At 31.4% G+C, this 16,491-nt stretch overlaps 1 protein-coding gene across 2 annotated transcripts in view; it reads left to right on the top strand.

Annotated features, from left to right (window-relative positions):
- The window catches only part of Pka-R1 (protein kinase, cAMP-dependent, regulatory subunit type 1), a 219,637-nt gene that overhangs the window by 56,984 nt on the left and 146,162 nt on the right, over window positions 1-16,491 (top strand). Inside the window, exons 1-2 of one of the 2 annotated variants that reach the window (XM_075308379.1) lie at window positions 13,874-14,135; window positions 15,164-15,196. The exons of the other annotated variant lie outside the window; for it this stretch is intronic. Of the exons in view, the coding sequence (XP_075164494.1) occupies window positions 13,889-14,135; window positions 15,164-15,196 (280 nt within the window). The 5' untranslated portion in view covers window positions 13,874-13,888. Of the gene's footprint in view, window positions 1-13,873; window positions 14,136-15,163; window positions 15,197-16,491 lie in introns of those variants that run through there. 2 annotated transcript variants of the gene reach the window in all.

The following is a 16,491-nucleotide window of genomic DNA, read 5'->3' as shown; positions in this document are numbered from 1 at the left end:
TGTAAGTAATTTGTTGAGCATCCAACAGTACAAAATATTTGATGTTGAACGTTACGTTTAATCCTCAACAAATAGTTTTGAATTTGAACGAAAAAAATTGTTTGTGGTTTGTTGGAGTCTATCAATGACCTGTAACAAATTTATTGGTGTATTTTTGGACGGGGAACATGTAACATTTTTGTGTAGAAAATCCTATACTCAGTTTTGTAAATGTTTGACAATTTTAAATTTGAGTAGTCCCGGGTCTAGCAAGCATTTTGACAACTTTTTGCCCAGTGCTATATATTCTAGTTAATTAGAATTGTAATAACTCTAATCCCGATATTAATATGGTTGTATTATTTATCTCATACAAAAACACATTTAAGAAACTACCCTATTGAAAAATATACAAATAATATATAAAATATATAAATATAGCTTTCGTACATATTATCAGCGATGTGCGCGTAACCAGTCTTGTATTTTTGTTTTTGTTTTCATATCGATAGCAGTCAACTATTTTCGCAACAAAGCAATTTGTTGAAAATTCAGAATATTTCTATTATTTTCTCTGTGAAGCATCTACAAACACATTTCAACAACAAATGCCTCATGTTCAGTAGACAAATTTGTTGAGCATAAGCAGATTTTACATACAAATAAAGTTGTTAATATTTATTTGTAGTTATTTTTTTGTGTGTTAACTTACGGCCGTATATACTTGTTTTTAAATAATTTCAATCATTAGAGAAGCTTGAAGAAGCTTGCCACACACAAAGATAAACAATATTTCTTTTTGTTATAAATTAATTAATAAATTTAAGAGGAATTAAATCCAAATTTATTGTCTTCTCTTTTTTGTTTGCATTTAATCGTGCTGTGCGTGATAAGATCATGGTAGACCTTTCTAACTTTTATTCTTACAAGCCTTTATATTCTATAGTGGGTCCTATATTCGGGTTTTCTGCCAAGACTTTAAAAATGCCAAAAATACGTCGATTATATTCTTATCAAATCTTGTCATCAACCTAGATGGGGAATTCTAAAGTGTCGATTGTGTATCATTTCATCTTTTAAGATTAATTGATTCAAAAAGGAAATCGTGTCAAAAAATACGGAATTTATTCAAATGTTTGAGAGTTTATTGCGAAAAAAATTCCAACAGACTGCCAATCGAAGTATTGTCCATTGTTGTTAGCCACTACTTTTTCCCATCTTACTGGCAGCATACAGATACCGTGACGAAAAAACGACTCCTCTTTTGATTAAATCCGCGAATGTTTGGCTTCCTCATAATATAGTATAGTGATCATCGATCGGAACAAGTGGTAATCAGAAGGAGTAATGTCTGGGCTATATGGCGGATGGGGTGGGTACGACATCTCGTTTGTGTGTTAAGTTTTTAGGGGTTTTGCAACATCTGGCCGAGCGTTATCTTGCAAACATTGTGTCCGTTTGTCACGCCATGCTTGGCTGAAAGGCATCAAATGAGTTCAATACAAATCTCCGGTCATTGTTTCACTCGATTGAACCAACTCATTGTACACCACATCCTGCTGGATCCACCCAATATACAGAATAAGCTCTTTCCATATATATTCGGCTTTCCTCTGTTTCCTTTGGAGCAATTGTTCGCGCATGCTTCCTGCAGCATGAGAGTCACATACTGAAAATTAAAGCTATGGTATGAGTTCCACTATATGCGTATATACCGAACTACGCTATCTGTTGCCAATATTGCATTACTAACTAGCGCAAATTTTGGGTAGACAAGGGAGACGTTGTCCGATTCTCGGTCGTACTTTCTACACTGAAGAAAATGATATCTTGAGTTTTTCGGAATTCATTGCAACAAATTAGATACAGCCTAAGGGTAGGATCCTAAGGTGCTATATGGAAACCTGACAATGTATTTTATTTTAACATCTGACGTTAACCAAAATAGCATACGAAAAGAAATATTTTCTAATGCAGATATTACAAAAAAACAAGTAAGTCAAGTCTAAAGTCGGGCGGGGCCGACTATATTATACCCTTCACCCCTATGTAGGCCAAAATTTGGGTTACCATCTCAACTACTCCACATTTGCTAGAAGCTATATAAAGAAGACAATTTTTTTACTTCTACAAAATCTCTAGAATTAAAATTTAAATCGACTAACGCTATCCAGTTAATTGGAGGAAACTTCCATTGAAAATGGGTCTAAAATGTGTAACAGTCTACCATATTTCCCCAACTCTGGTGTACGTATATATGGGAGCTACATATATATAATCTGAACCGATTTTGACTAAATTTGACATGTATAGTTAGAGTAATAATTCTGCTATCTATGCGAAATTTCACGTAAATGGGAGTATAACTTTGGCCCCCCTGGTCATATGAGTGCAAATCGGACGGAAGATATATATGGGAGCCATATCTAAATCTGAACAGATTTCAACCAAATTTGGCACAATTACCGATACTACTAAACGTACTCCTTGTGCGAAATTTGAAGCAAATCGCGGCAAAACCCTGGATTTTGAGGCCATATAAGTTCAAATCAAATGAAAGATATATATATAGGAGCTATATCTAAATCTGAATCGATTTTGACCATATTTGGCACATAAAATAGCATCGTTAAAAGTACTGCTTGTGCAAAATTTGAAGTAAGTCAGGGCAAAACTCTGGCTTTTGAGACCATAAAGGTCCAAATCGGGCGAAAGATATATATGTGAGCTATATCTAAATCTGATCCGATTTTAACAAAATTTGACACACTTAACTTAACGATTAAACGTACCCCTTGTGCAAAATTTGAAGCAAATCACGGCAAAACTCTGGCTTTTGTGGCCATATAAGTTCAAATCTGACGAAAGATATATATGGGAGCTATATCTAAATTTGAACCGATTTCAATCAAATTTACCAAGCATTGGTAGAATGTCAATTCTACCCTCTGTGCAAAATTTCACGAAGATCGGTAGTAATCTTTGGCCTCTGTGGTCATATGAGTCTAAATCGGACGAAAGATATATATGGGAGCTATATCTAAATCTGAACCGATTTGGCTGATATTTTGCAAGATTTGAGAGATTCATAAAATATTTGGATGTACGGTATTTCAAGAAAATCGGTTGATAAACACGCTAACTATGACCAAATCGGGGATAAATATATATGGCAGCTATATCTAAATCTGAACCGATTTTTTCCAAAACCAATATCGATTGTCTCTGTCCCACGAAATGGTCCTATGCCAAATTTGAGGACGATCGGACTTAATTGCGAGCTGTACTTTGTGCACAAAATTACATATACAGACAGACGGACGGACAGACAGACAGACGGACATCGCTAAATCGAATTTAATTCTAAGCCGATCGGTATACTAAAAGATGGGTCTATGACCACTATTTCTTGGCGTTACATACAAATGCACAAACTTATTATACCCTGTACCACAGTAGTGGTGAAGGGTATAAAAATCTTGCAATAATTGTGAAATTATGAACTTGTGGGTTTGATAAGGTAAATTGTTCAACTTTTCAAGACATATCCCAGATATTGGTCACACTATAAGTTTTGTTCGAATGTGCAATCTATACTGCATCTTGTTAATATGATCGATAACACATTTATCGATATTTTTGTTATCGCGGACAATTCGTACGATCACTGTAAGATACAAATACAAATATTTCGTCTGGATAAACTTATGGTATGAATGGTGCATTACAAGTCCTTCGCAATGCTGCATAGTGTTTCCAAATCGCTGTTTTAGAAATAATTCTGGAACGTATGAAATTTTTGTTTAGGTGCCAAATTTGCAATTATGAACCGATTTCGATGATTTTTGGATAGAATTTATAAATAGCTACAAAAAAAGGTGTGTGTTTGAGTGAATATCTCTTATAGTTCACGAGATATGGGTCACAAATTATTTGGTTTTTGAACTGATCTTCGTGTTCTTTTCTTAACTGCATTTCCTATAAAATTCTACACTGAAAACCATTGCACGAAAAATTTTCCAATTAAAGTCTTAATTGAGTCTTAAAAAATATTAGATTAAAAATTTAATTCAATTCAACAAAATTTTTAATTGAAACAAAATTTTTCCAATTAAAGTCTTAATTTATTGTTTTAATTGAAACAAAAATCAATAGTATCAATTAATTTTTTAATTGGCTTTCAATTAATATTTTAATTGATACTATCATTTCTGTGATTGAACACATTTCAATTAAAAATGAAATGTGATTGAATTAGAACATTTTTTTGTGTACGCATTTTAGAAGAAATGTCCTTTAGATTAAAAGTTGTATACTCCACATACAGTAATTTGTACATAAAGTCGAGTTTAAGTTTAGAATTAAAAAGTTGATTGAAGTTCAAAACTTTTTCAATTAAAAAACTAATTGATACTATTAACCTTTTAATCAAACTAGAAACACTAAGTCAATTAAAAAAATTATTGAAATTTTTTACATTTTCAATGAAAAAATTAATTAAAAAGTTAATTTTTAATCAAACTCGACAAGTTACAAGACAGTTAAAAAATTATGGATATTTTTTTTGTTAAATTTTTAATTGCAAACTTTTTTGAAACAATCAATTTTTGAATAAAACTAAAAAAGATTGAAAATAGTTTTTGAACGTGATTGAAATATATTATAGTGATTAAAAATAGTTTCGTTTTTCATTAAAAAAATTGAATTGAATTTTCCAATCGACATCACTTAAAAATTTAATTGAATCAATAAAAAAATTAATTAAAATTTGCTAATGAAATCAATTAATTTCTAATCAAGTATTTTTTTAATGCCCAATTAAAATTCTGATTGATACTATCATGTTCGTGATTGAAGACATTTCAATAAAAAAACAAGTATAAGTAAGTTCGACCAGGCCGAATCTTATGTACCCTCCACCATGGATTGCGTAGAAACTTCTACAAAAGACTGTCATCCACAATCGAATTACTTGGGTTGTGGTATCTTAAAACTTCTTAACATCGTTTTCTAAATTGTGAGCTAGTCCATGCGTTGTACATATTAGACAAAAAAGGTATGTATAGGTAGGTCTACAAATAATTACGAATCGATATGGACTTTTGCACGGTACGTAGAGAGCCAGAATTGAAATATGGGGGTCGCTTATATGTGGACTATATACAATTATGAACTGGATATGGGCCACTTTTTGTGTGATTGGGGATCGATTTATGTGAAGGCTATATATAACTATAGACCGATATGGACCTAGTTAGGCATGGATGTTAACGGCCATATACTAACACAATGAACCAAATTTCAACTGACTCGGAAGAAATTTGTTCCTCCAAGTGGCTCCAAAACCAAATCTCGGGATCGGTTTATATGGGGGCTATATATGATTATGGCCTGATATGGACCACTTTTGGCATGGTTGTTAAATATCATATACTACCACCACGTACCAAATTTCAACCACATCGGATGAATTTTGCTTCTCCAAAAGGCACCGGAGGTCAAATCTGGGGATCGGTTTATATGGAGGCTATATATAATTATGGACTGATATGAACCAATTCGTGCATGGTTGTTGGATACCATATACTAACATCACGTAGCAAATTTCAACCGAATCGGTTGAATTTTGCTTCCAAGGGGCTCCGGTGGTCAAATCTGGCGATCGGTTTATATGGGGGCTATATATAATTATGGACCGATTTCGACCAATTTTGGCATTGGTGTTTGAGGCCATATATTAACACCACGTACCAAATTTCAACTGAATCAGATGAATTTTGGTCTTCCAAGAGGCTCAGTAGGTCAAATCTGGTGATCGGTTTATAAGGGGGCTATATATAATTAGTGACCGATGTGGACCAATTTTTGCATGGTCATTAGAGACCATATACTAACACCATGTACCAAATTTCAGCCGGATCGGATGAAATTTGCTTCTCTTAGAATCTCCGCAAGCTAAATCGGGGGATCGGTTTATATGGGCGCTATATATAATTATAGACCGATGTGGACCACATTTTGCATGGTTGTTAGAGATCATATACTTACACCATTACCAAATTTCAGCCCGATCGGATAAAATTTGTTTCTCTTAGAAGCTCCGCAAGCCAAATCGGGGGATCGGTTTATATGGGGGCTATATATTTTTATGGACCGATGTGGACCAATTTTTTGCATGGTTGTTAGAGACCATATACTAACGCCATGTACCAAATTTCAGCCGGATCGGATGAAATTTGCTTCTCTTAGAGGCTCCGCAAGCCAAATCGGGGGATCGGTTTATATGGGGGCTATATATAATTATGGACCGATGTGGACCAATTTTTACATGGTTGTTAGAGACCATATGCTTACACCATGTACCAAATTTCAGCCCGATCAGATAAAATTTGCTTCTCTTAGAGACTCCGCAAGCCAAATCGGGGGATCGGTTTATATGGGGGCTATATATAATTATGGACCGATGTGGACCAATTTTTTGCATGGTTGTTAGAGACATATCTCTTAGAGGCTCCGCAAGCCAAATCGGGGGATCGGTTTATATGGGGGTTATATATAATTATGGACCGATGTGGACCAATTTTTACATGGTTGTTAGAGACCATATGCTTACACCATGTACCAAATTTCAGCCCGATCAGATAAAATTTGCTTCTCTTAGAGGCTCCGCAAGCCAAATCGGGGGATCGGTTTATATGGGGGCTATATATAATTATGGACCGATGTGGACCAATTTTTACATGGTTGTTAGAGACCATATACTAACACTATGTACCAAATTTCAGCCGGATCGGATGAAATTTGCTTCTCTTAGAGGCCTCGCAAGCCAAATTTGGGGTCTGTTTATATGGGGGCTATACGTAAAAGTGGACCGATATGGCCCATTTGCAATACCATCCGACCTACATCAATATCAACTACTTGCGCCAAGTTTCAAGTCGATAGCTAGTTTCGTTCGGAAGTTAGCGTGATTTCAACAGACGGACGGACGGACGGATATGCTCAGATCGACTCAGAATTTCACCACGACCCAGAATATATAAACTTTATGGGGTCTTGGAGCAATATTTCGATGTGTTACAAACGGAGTGACAAAGTTAATATACCCCCATCCTATGGTGGAGGGTACAATAATTGGGTTAATTAGTTTTGTGATTAAGTCAGAATTTTTTGTGTGTATGAAGAAGATATGTAATATAGGATTAAGTATAAATTAACATTTATATCCTAGTATATAAAACGCTAAACTTAAATGTAAAAGTGAATTGAGTCTTAAATGTATCCTTATTACACGTCTCCGCTTCTTTGGCTCGGATTTAGTGCCAAAATTATTAGTGCTTTGCAAGTTTCTTTTTCAGTGTAAATAAATAAACACGCGGCAATGAAATGAAATTGTGAAATGTACATACACTGTTAGAAAAATATGTTTTTCATATGTTCCGATATAAACAAAATGTGTTTCGGGCACGATTTTAAACCACAATATATTTAAGTGCGAACATGTAATGTTCCTAAACTAACACTAAATGTTTGGGACATCTATGTTAATATGTTAGAATATATTATGTTTGGGGCATCAATGTTTCATAAAAATCATATGTGTGAATACAAACATATATAAATTTACAAATTTCGACTAAACATACATATGTTGTGATATTTTATTCAAAGCGACAGAGAGAGAGAGTATAGACAAAGAAATAGAGATGGAAACCGGGAGAGTTGACGAAAGATATCAATATAACACAGCAAAAGAGTCAAAAGAGAACAATTTCTGTGAAACCGCTTGTATGTTGTTTCGGAAAACTGTTTTATGATAAGGCCAAAAATGTGATATGTTTAAGTCTAAATATTATTTAATTTGAATAAAGAGAATATACATTCTGAACCAAGAGAATAGACATTTGAAAAACAAACAGCTTATGTTTTCGCCTTGAGAGCAGCATTTTATGTATGTGTGGACATGTGTTTTGTTTATCATTTTGGCATTATGGGCACAATTTTTTTCTTGGTTCGTTAAAAGAAATCAGGGGTCTTCATAAAAATAACGAAAGGGCACTATACTCTTTTTAGAGTTGGGACAGTAAAATGAAATAAGGAGGAAATAGTGAAAAATTACACAGTAAAATGTAAAAAAACAAACTTTAGTTCCTCTTTATTAAAAAGTAGTCCACGAGGAGTTGACGGACACCATCAAATATAAAAGCGGGCATTAAGTTCGAGTTTTACAGCTAAAACAATTTAAAAAGTTTATTTTCTTTAAAATGAATTATTAAAGAAAAATAAAAGGAATTTTAGAGCGATGGTGTTAAATGCTAGTAAAAAACTGTTCACTCCTAAATAAATTTATGTTTATATTATAAAATTATGTATGTATGTTTATATTCGACTCCACGTTCTTCTTTTGTTAGTTTTTGAATTCCTTCCAAATTTTAAAGTTTTGTACAAAAACAGTTTTTATTACAAGATTGTTATTTTTGCAATAAAAAATAATATTTTATCCAAAAATCAGTCAATTTCGTTTATATCAAGCACTGTTACTGACTATAAATCTTTAATAACACACATTTCGAAGTTTCATTTAAAAAAGAATTAATATAGTATAAATATAAATGTGTAAATAAAAAAAAAAAAAAAAAATGTTCGGTCGGAGCAGGGATTGAACCCACGACCCTTTGCATGCAAGTCAGACATGCTAACCACTGCTCCACGTTGCCAACACATGTATGTTTCTATTAAATAATGTTATGTTTGCATGGGCTCGTGGGCGCTGCAAACTATGCTATATAAATGTAACTTAAAACGATAATTATCTACTGGTGACTATAACAGCTACGTAGCCCAGTGGATAGTGTGTTGGCTTACAAACTGTATGGTCCTCGGTTCGATTCTCCGTGCAGGCGAAAGGTAAAATTTAAAAAATTTATAAAAGTGAATAATTTCTTCAACATTATTTGTATTACAGAAAAAGGTGCCAATAACTAAAAAATTTCGTGGAAGTGAAAATTACGAGTATGTTAGGGAATGAGCACAATCGTGTTTGGGAAAAATTCTTCCAAGCATATAATATTTTTGGCTCAAAATGCTTCCAAACATATAATATGTTCACATAAAACAAACATATTAATGTTTCGGGAGTATTCAATAATATATGTGCTTCCTGCAAAATATGTTTGGAACATATGTTAAAGAAGCGATTTTTTTTGAGGGTGTAGTTTTCATTAGTTAATAGCAGATTTTTTGTGGTTTTTCATAATCATGTAAAAACTTTAAGTTAATCGATAATTTGTTTTCCATTTCAATTAACAATTGTAATTAAATAATATGTGTGACATATGTGGCATACTATTTATATTATATTAATTTTAATGAAATAAAGAAGTTTAGGTCTAGCTTTTATTGAGTATGACAGTGAACACAATCAGATATTATCGTTTTGGTATTCGATGTTTTCATTCAGGGCGAAAAAAAATGCAAAAAATACGTTTATACACAAAACAATTATATGCAAAGATATTGATCTTGCCTCAAGGTGTTTGGTATTAAATTAGACAAGAGATGTTGTCACTTTAAAATAAAGACATTGTTTTTCTTAAACTTAAAATTAGGACACAGAGCTCATTCATCGAATTTTCGGTCAAACAAAGATGCAGAATCCTCTAAATGAGTGGTAGCCTATATTTGAAGCTATTTTGTTTTTAATCCAAAAATTTAATATCTCAATTAATTAAAAAAACGATTTCTTTAAATCTAAAAAAAAAAAAAAACTTTTCTCCACTTTAAGAAACATTTTCTTTGCTTCAAAGACATACGAATTTACCGTTGGTACGCAAATTTTAAAGATTTGTGTGCTAAACTTAAAGAAAGCAATTCAAAGATTATGAATTTTCTTTGGTTTAAATTAATATGTCCTTGATATTGTGTAAATTGTGTATCCCAAAATTTTGGTTGCCTATTCTTTTATATTCCAGCGAAAAAGAATTTCCAAAAAAGTAGTATCAGTTTATATGGGAGTACGGGAGTATATAATGGAGCCACACCAGTGCCGGATTGAGGAAATTTCTCGTAAACAAGTTCTTCGTAAAATTTATGAAAATCATTGAAAATTTCGTTGTTTTAATGAAGAATTTACGAAGAATTGTTAAGGAAGGATGTTTCGTAAGTTTATCGCAGAAAATTCTTTCGATGTAGAGTAGGGTTAACAGATTCAAAGGGCCTATTGTCTGGAAATTTCGGAAAAGTTGGCTGGATTAAAAAAAAGATATCTGGATTTCGTAAATCCCAAAATGTGAGGAATACAACTATTTATTAAAATATTTAAATAAATAATAAAAACACAAAAAAACATTTATAATTCAGTCTTTTCATAAATAAAATAAGGTAAATTTAATTAAATTAAAAAAAATGAGAACATATTTTTAATTCAATCTTTTCTTACAAACTAAATTTACAGAAAAAAGCAAAATAGGTTTAATGCAGTTCTTATAGACAATACATATCGCACCTATTAAACAAAAGGGTAGTAACTCTAAATTTTTATTTATCAGTAGAAGCAAAAACTTTAGTAAAAAAGTATTAACTCAGAAGACAAGAAAAGAGACATAACTGAATTTTTTCAATGAAAGTATAGTAAAAAATGGGAGTATTTTACAGTGTGTATCGTTTTTTAATGAAAAGTTAAAATTTCAAAATTTTGAGTTACTACGCTTTCTCTCTCTCTCTCTCTCTCTCTCTGGGTGTAATTGAGTGCGCTGGTTAAAAGTAATTAATACTCAAAAATCACCTTATTGAGAGTGATAAAGATAAATAACTAAACGTATAATCTTTTCTATTGAAATATTATTTCAAAAGTATATTTAGCTGGAAATATTATTGAATAGCTTGTAGCTGGACATGACATTGAAAATCTGGAAATTCCAGCCCATTCCAGTCCATCTGGCAAAAGTTAGATAACATATAGTAGCCACTCATGTCAAAACTAATCTACCAAAATTTGAAGAAAATTTTACCAAAAATCTACCAAATTTAAGAAAACTTATTTTGATGTTTTTAATCATTTTCGTGATTAGTATAAATCTCTTTTTCGAAAGAAATGCTCTATTAATTTATTTATTATATACTATTTGATCAAAATTTTATTTCTATAGAAAATTTTCTCCAAATTTTTTTCTATAGAAATTTTTCTCTAAATTTTATTTCTATTGAAAATTTTGCCAAAAATATTTATATAGAACATTTTCTCAAAATTTTATTTCTATAGAAAATTTTCTCAAAATTTTATTTCTATAGAAAATTTTCTCAAAGTATTATTTCTATAGAAAATTTCTTCAAAATTTTGTTTCTATAGAAAATTTTCTCAAAATTTTATTTCTATAGAAAATTTTCTCAAAATTTTATTTCTATAGAAAATTTTCTCAAAATATTATTTCTGTAGAAAATTTTCTCCAAATTGTTCTCAAAATTTTATTTCTATAGAAAATTTTGCCAAAAATATTTATATAGAAAATTTTCTCAAAATTTTATTTCTATAGAAAATTTTCTCAAAATTTTATTTCTATAGAAAATGTCCTCAAAATTCTGTTTCTATAGAAAATTTTCTCAAAATTTTATTTCTATAGAAAATTTTCTCAAAATTTTATTTCTATAGAAAATTATCTCAAAATTTTATTTCTATAGAAAACATTCTCAAAATTTTATTTCTATAGAAAACATTCTCAAAATTTTATTTCTATAGAAAATTTTCTCAAAATTTTATTCCTAAAGAAAATTGTTGTCAAAATTTTATAGAACATTTTCTCAAAATTTTGTTTCTATAGAAAATTTTCTCAAAATTTTATTTCTATAGAAAATTTCCTCAAAAATTTATTTCTATAGAAAATTTTCTCAAAATTTTATTTCTATAGAAAATTTTCTCAAAATTTTATTTCTATAGAAAATTTTCTCAAAAATTTATTTCTATAGAAAGTTTTCTCAAAATTTTATTTCTATAGAAAATTTTCTCAAAATTTTATTTCTAAAGAAAATTTTTGTCAAAATTTTATTTTTATAGAAAATTATCTCAAAATTTTATTTCTATAGAAAACTTTCTTAAAATTTTATTTCTATAGAAAATTTTCTCTAAATTTTATTTCTAAAGAAAATTTTTGTCAAAATTTTATTTTTGTAGAAAATTTTCTCAAAATTTTGTTTCTATAGAAAAGTTTCTCAAAATTTTATTTCTATAAAAAATTTTCTCAAAAATTTATTTCTATAGAAAATTTTCTCAAAATATTATTTCTGTAGAAAATTTTCTGAGAAAATTTTCTATAGAAAATTATCTCAAAATTTTATTTCCATAGAAAACATTCTCAAAATTTTATTTCTATAGAAAATTTTCTGAAATATTTATTTCTATAGAAAATTTTTGTCAAAATTTTATTTTTATAGAAAATTTTCTCAAAATTTTGTTTCTATAGAAAATTTTCTCAAAATTTTATTTCTATAGAAAATTTTCTCAAAATTTTATTTCTATAGAAAATTTTCTCAAAATTTTATTTCTATAGAAAATTTTCTCAAAAATGTATTTCTATAGAAAATTTTCTCAAAAATTTATTTCTATAGAAAATTTTCTCAAATGTTTATTCTATAGAAAATTTTCTAGAAAAATTATTTCTATAGAAAATTATCTCAAAATTTTATTTCTATAGAAAACATTCTCAAAATTTTATTTCTATAGAAAATTTTATCAAAATTTTATTTCTATAGAAAATTTTCTCAAAAATTTATTTCTATAGAAAATTTTATTTCTCTAGAAATTTTTGTCAAAATTTTATTTTTATAGAAAATTGAAGTATCTCTAAGTTGGGGAGGAATATTTTGCAAAATCTCCCAAAAACTTTAAGAATTCTACCAATCTACCAAACAGTAAAAATCTACCATTTTTGGTAGAATTCTACCAATTGTGGCAACCGTGATAACATGTCGAAAACAATTCGCATGAAATTTGTCATCTCAGGAGTCTCAAGAAATAATGAAGAAGTCGGTTTCGGTTTGGCGCACAATGGTTTTCGGAATAACAACTTATTTTGGACGACCTTCACGAAATTCGTCTTGGAGTGAACTACGACCTGTCAAGCTTTACAATGGAGCAGTTAGTTGGTAGATTGCAATACAAGGGTTGACCAATCCCGAATTGGAAAAGGCAACTCTCGTATCGTAGTATATTGCTAATGAATTAAGAAGGCTTATACACCTCCATCCTATGGTGGGCGGTATACAAACATATTAACTTGAAAATTTCAAGCAAATTGCCTTCAGCGGAGAACAAATGAGGCAAACGAAAAAACAAAAAAAAAAAAAAAAACAATTCATAAACCCTTATTTGAGTTTATTTCCCATTTTGAATCACTGTGCGCATCGTATTACAGTTATAGTAAAATGGTATACGAACAAAGCTTCATACCCCAAAACTTTCTCCTCAACCAATCCCCCAATAATCAAGGTCTCAAAATTGACTGAGGCTATGTATCATTGTAAATTTGTACATGTCAGGGGTTGTGACCATAATCATGTCGCAGTAACTTGCTGGAAAATAGAAAGACCACATAGACACCCTCCGATACTTCGCTGAAGGTGATAATTAAGTTGAGTGACAAAACAGCCTGTTGAATTCTTGTCACCACATGCATGTTTCTGCTCTCTTTGTTATGCATATTTATCTAAGGAGTCAGTTGTTTCATTGTCCTGACAATGAACGGAAGTGCTGTACACCTTTATCTAATATCGTTCGTTAGGAAAAATTCGGTTTCTTTATTATTTGAACACAAAAACAAACATCGTTTTAGTTGGCTGATTATCTAGGGCAATTCGAGTCGATTTTAACTAATTTTTGCCATATTAAAGGATTATTGTTCATTGTTTATATGAAATTATGGGTAACACTTTAAGTGCGGATGTTATACAGGATGTGGTGATGGAACGTTTTAGAGCCATCTCAGCAGCAACAGATCCTAATGGAATAGTGCGTATACGTTCGTTTTCGGATGGTGGTCAACTGGATCCCCGATTGATACATCGTCATGGTCATCTTTGTGAACATCGCTATAGCTTGGATTCCATGCAAAAATTACGAAATATGCGTACTTCGTGTGCCACAATACCGGAGGAGGATATTGTAAGTTGAGTTTCATGTGACTTCCATGGATATTTGTAAAAATTTCACAATGACAAAAAATTCGCCTAACATCTTTATGTATAAAAAAAATTTGTAACAAACATCAGATCAGGTACTACTTTTCCCATCTTTCTGACAACATACACACAAAAATATATATTTTTTCTTCAATCACGAAATTAATCCAACCAATTTTCAATTTAAATGTCTTCAATCACAGAAATGATATTATCAATTAAAAACAATTAAAACAACTTTAAAAGCACTTCCAAAAGATGTACTATCAAAGATGTTCTTTATTTTAACTACAGAGGAAGTTCTTTAAATCAATTATTTATAATTCGCTTTTTTTTCTTATTTTTAATGGGTAAATTAAAAAAGGCTAAAAACGGAGTAAGCATTACAAAAAATGGTACAACTTATTGAAATCTTATCTAAAAAAAATCTAGATCCATTCAAGAAATATTGGGAATTATTCAAAATATTTTAATTCAAACATTTCAGAGAAGCGTTAGAATGCATTAAAAATCATAAAAAATTATAAAAATTATTTATTTGTCAAAATATGACAACATTTTTTAATTCACATCCAAAACACTGAATTCGAACCACAGAGTAAGAAGTGATGCAAATTCAGTGCAACGGCTGTTGAAATGGTGGACATCCGTCCTATGACAAGCCCATGTTAAATTCATCGCTTCTGCGCCAATTTTGCACTACTTCCGGATCCAAAAAGAACATTTTCACTACTTTTTTGGCGATACTTTTTTTACTGGGAAGTTTAAAAATTTTTTATGATTTTTATATTTTTGTCTAAATCGTATGATATTTTCAAAAATTCGAAATTTTGGAACAAGCATTTTTTTTTCGTCAAAATTTAAATAATTTGTACCATTTTATTAATTTTTATACCCACCACCATAAAATGGTGACGGGGGTATAATAAGTTTGTCATTCCGTTTGTAACACATCGAAATATCGATTTCCGACTATATAAAGTATATATATTCTTGATTAGGGAGAAATTCTAAGACGACATAAGCATGTCCGTCTGTCTGTCTGTCTGTTGTAATCACGCTACAGCCTTCAATAATGGCGCTATCGTCCCGAAATTTGGCACAGATTAGTTTTTTGTTTGCAGGCAGGTCAAGTTCGTAGATGTGCTATATCGATCCAAGTTTTGATATAGTCCCCATATAAACCGACCTCCCGATTTGGGGTCTTGGGCTTGTAAAAACCGTAGTTTTTATCAGATTTGCCTGAAATTGGAAATCTAGAGGTATTTTGGGACCATAAAGAGGTGTGTCGAAAATGGTCCGTATCGGTCCATGTTTTAGTATAGCCCCCATATAGACCGATCTCCCGATTTTGCTTCTTAGGCGTCTAGAAACAGTATTTTCTATCCGATTTGTCTGAAATTGAAAATCTAGAGGTATTTTAGGACCATAAGGTGGTGTGTCGAAAATCGTTCGTATCGGTCCATGTTTTGATATAGCCCCCATATAGACCGATCTCCCGATTTTGCTTCTTGGGGGTCTAGAAACTATATTTACCATCTGATTTGCCTGAAATTGGAAATCTAGAGGTATTGTGGGACTATAAAGAGGTATGTCGAAAATGGTCCATATCGGTCCATGCTTTGGTATAGCCCCCATATAGACCGATCTCCCGATTTTGATTCTTACGCGTCTAGAAACAGTATTTTCTATCCGATTTCTATGAAATTGGAAATCTAAAGGTATTTTGGGACTATAAAGAGGTGTGTCGAAAATGGTCCGCATCGGTCCATGTTTTGATATAGCCCCCATATAAACCAACCTCCCGATTTGGAGTCTTGGGCCTATAAAAACCGTAGTTTTTATCCAATTTGCCTGAAATTGGAAATATAGAGGTATTTGAGGACCATAAATAGGTGTGCCGAAAATGGTGCTCATCGGTCCATGTTTTGGTATAGCCCCCATATAGACCGATATCCCGATTTTGCTTTTAGGGCGTCTAGAAACTATATTTACCATCCGATTTGCCTGAAATTGGAAATTTGGAGGTATTTGAGGACCATAAAAAGGTGTGCCGAAAATGGTGCTCATCGGTCCATGTTTTGATATAGCCCCCATAGAGACCGATTTCCCGATTTTGCTTCTTGGGCTTCTAGAAACTATATTTTCTATCCGATTTTCCTGAAATTAAAAATCTAGAGTTCTTTTGGGACCATAAAAAGGTGTGCCGAAAGTGGTGCCCTTCGGTCCATTTTTTGGTATAGCCCCCATATAGACCGATCTCCCATTTTGTTTCTTGGGCTTCTATATTTACTATATTTACCATCCGCTTTGCCTGAAATTCTTGAGCTACAATAAACTGTA

The sequence above is a fragment of the Haematobia irritans genome, chromosome 4, assembly GCF_050003625.1.
Source record: "Haematobia irritans isolate KBUSLIRL chromosome 4, ASM5000362v1, whole genome shotgun sequence".
In the NCBI taxonomy this organism is placed as follows: Eukaryota; Metazoa; Arthropoda; class Insecta; order Diptera; family Muscidae; genus Haematobia; species Haematobia irritans.
The sequence above is the reverse complement of the archived record's forward strand: the minus strand, read 5'-3'. Positions and strand labels throughout refer to the sequence as shown.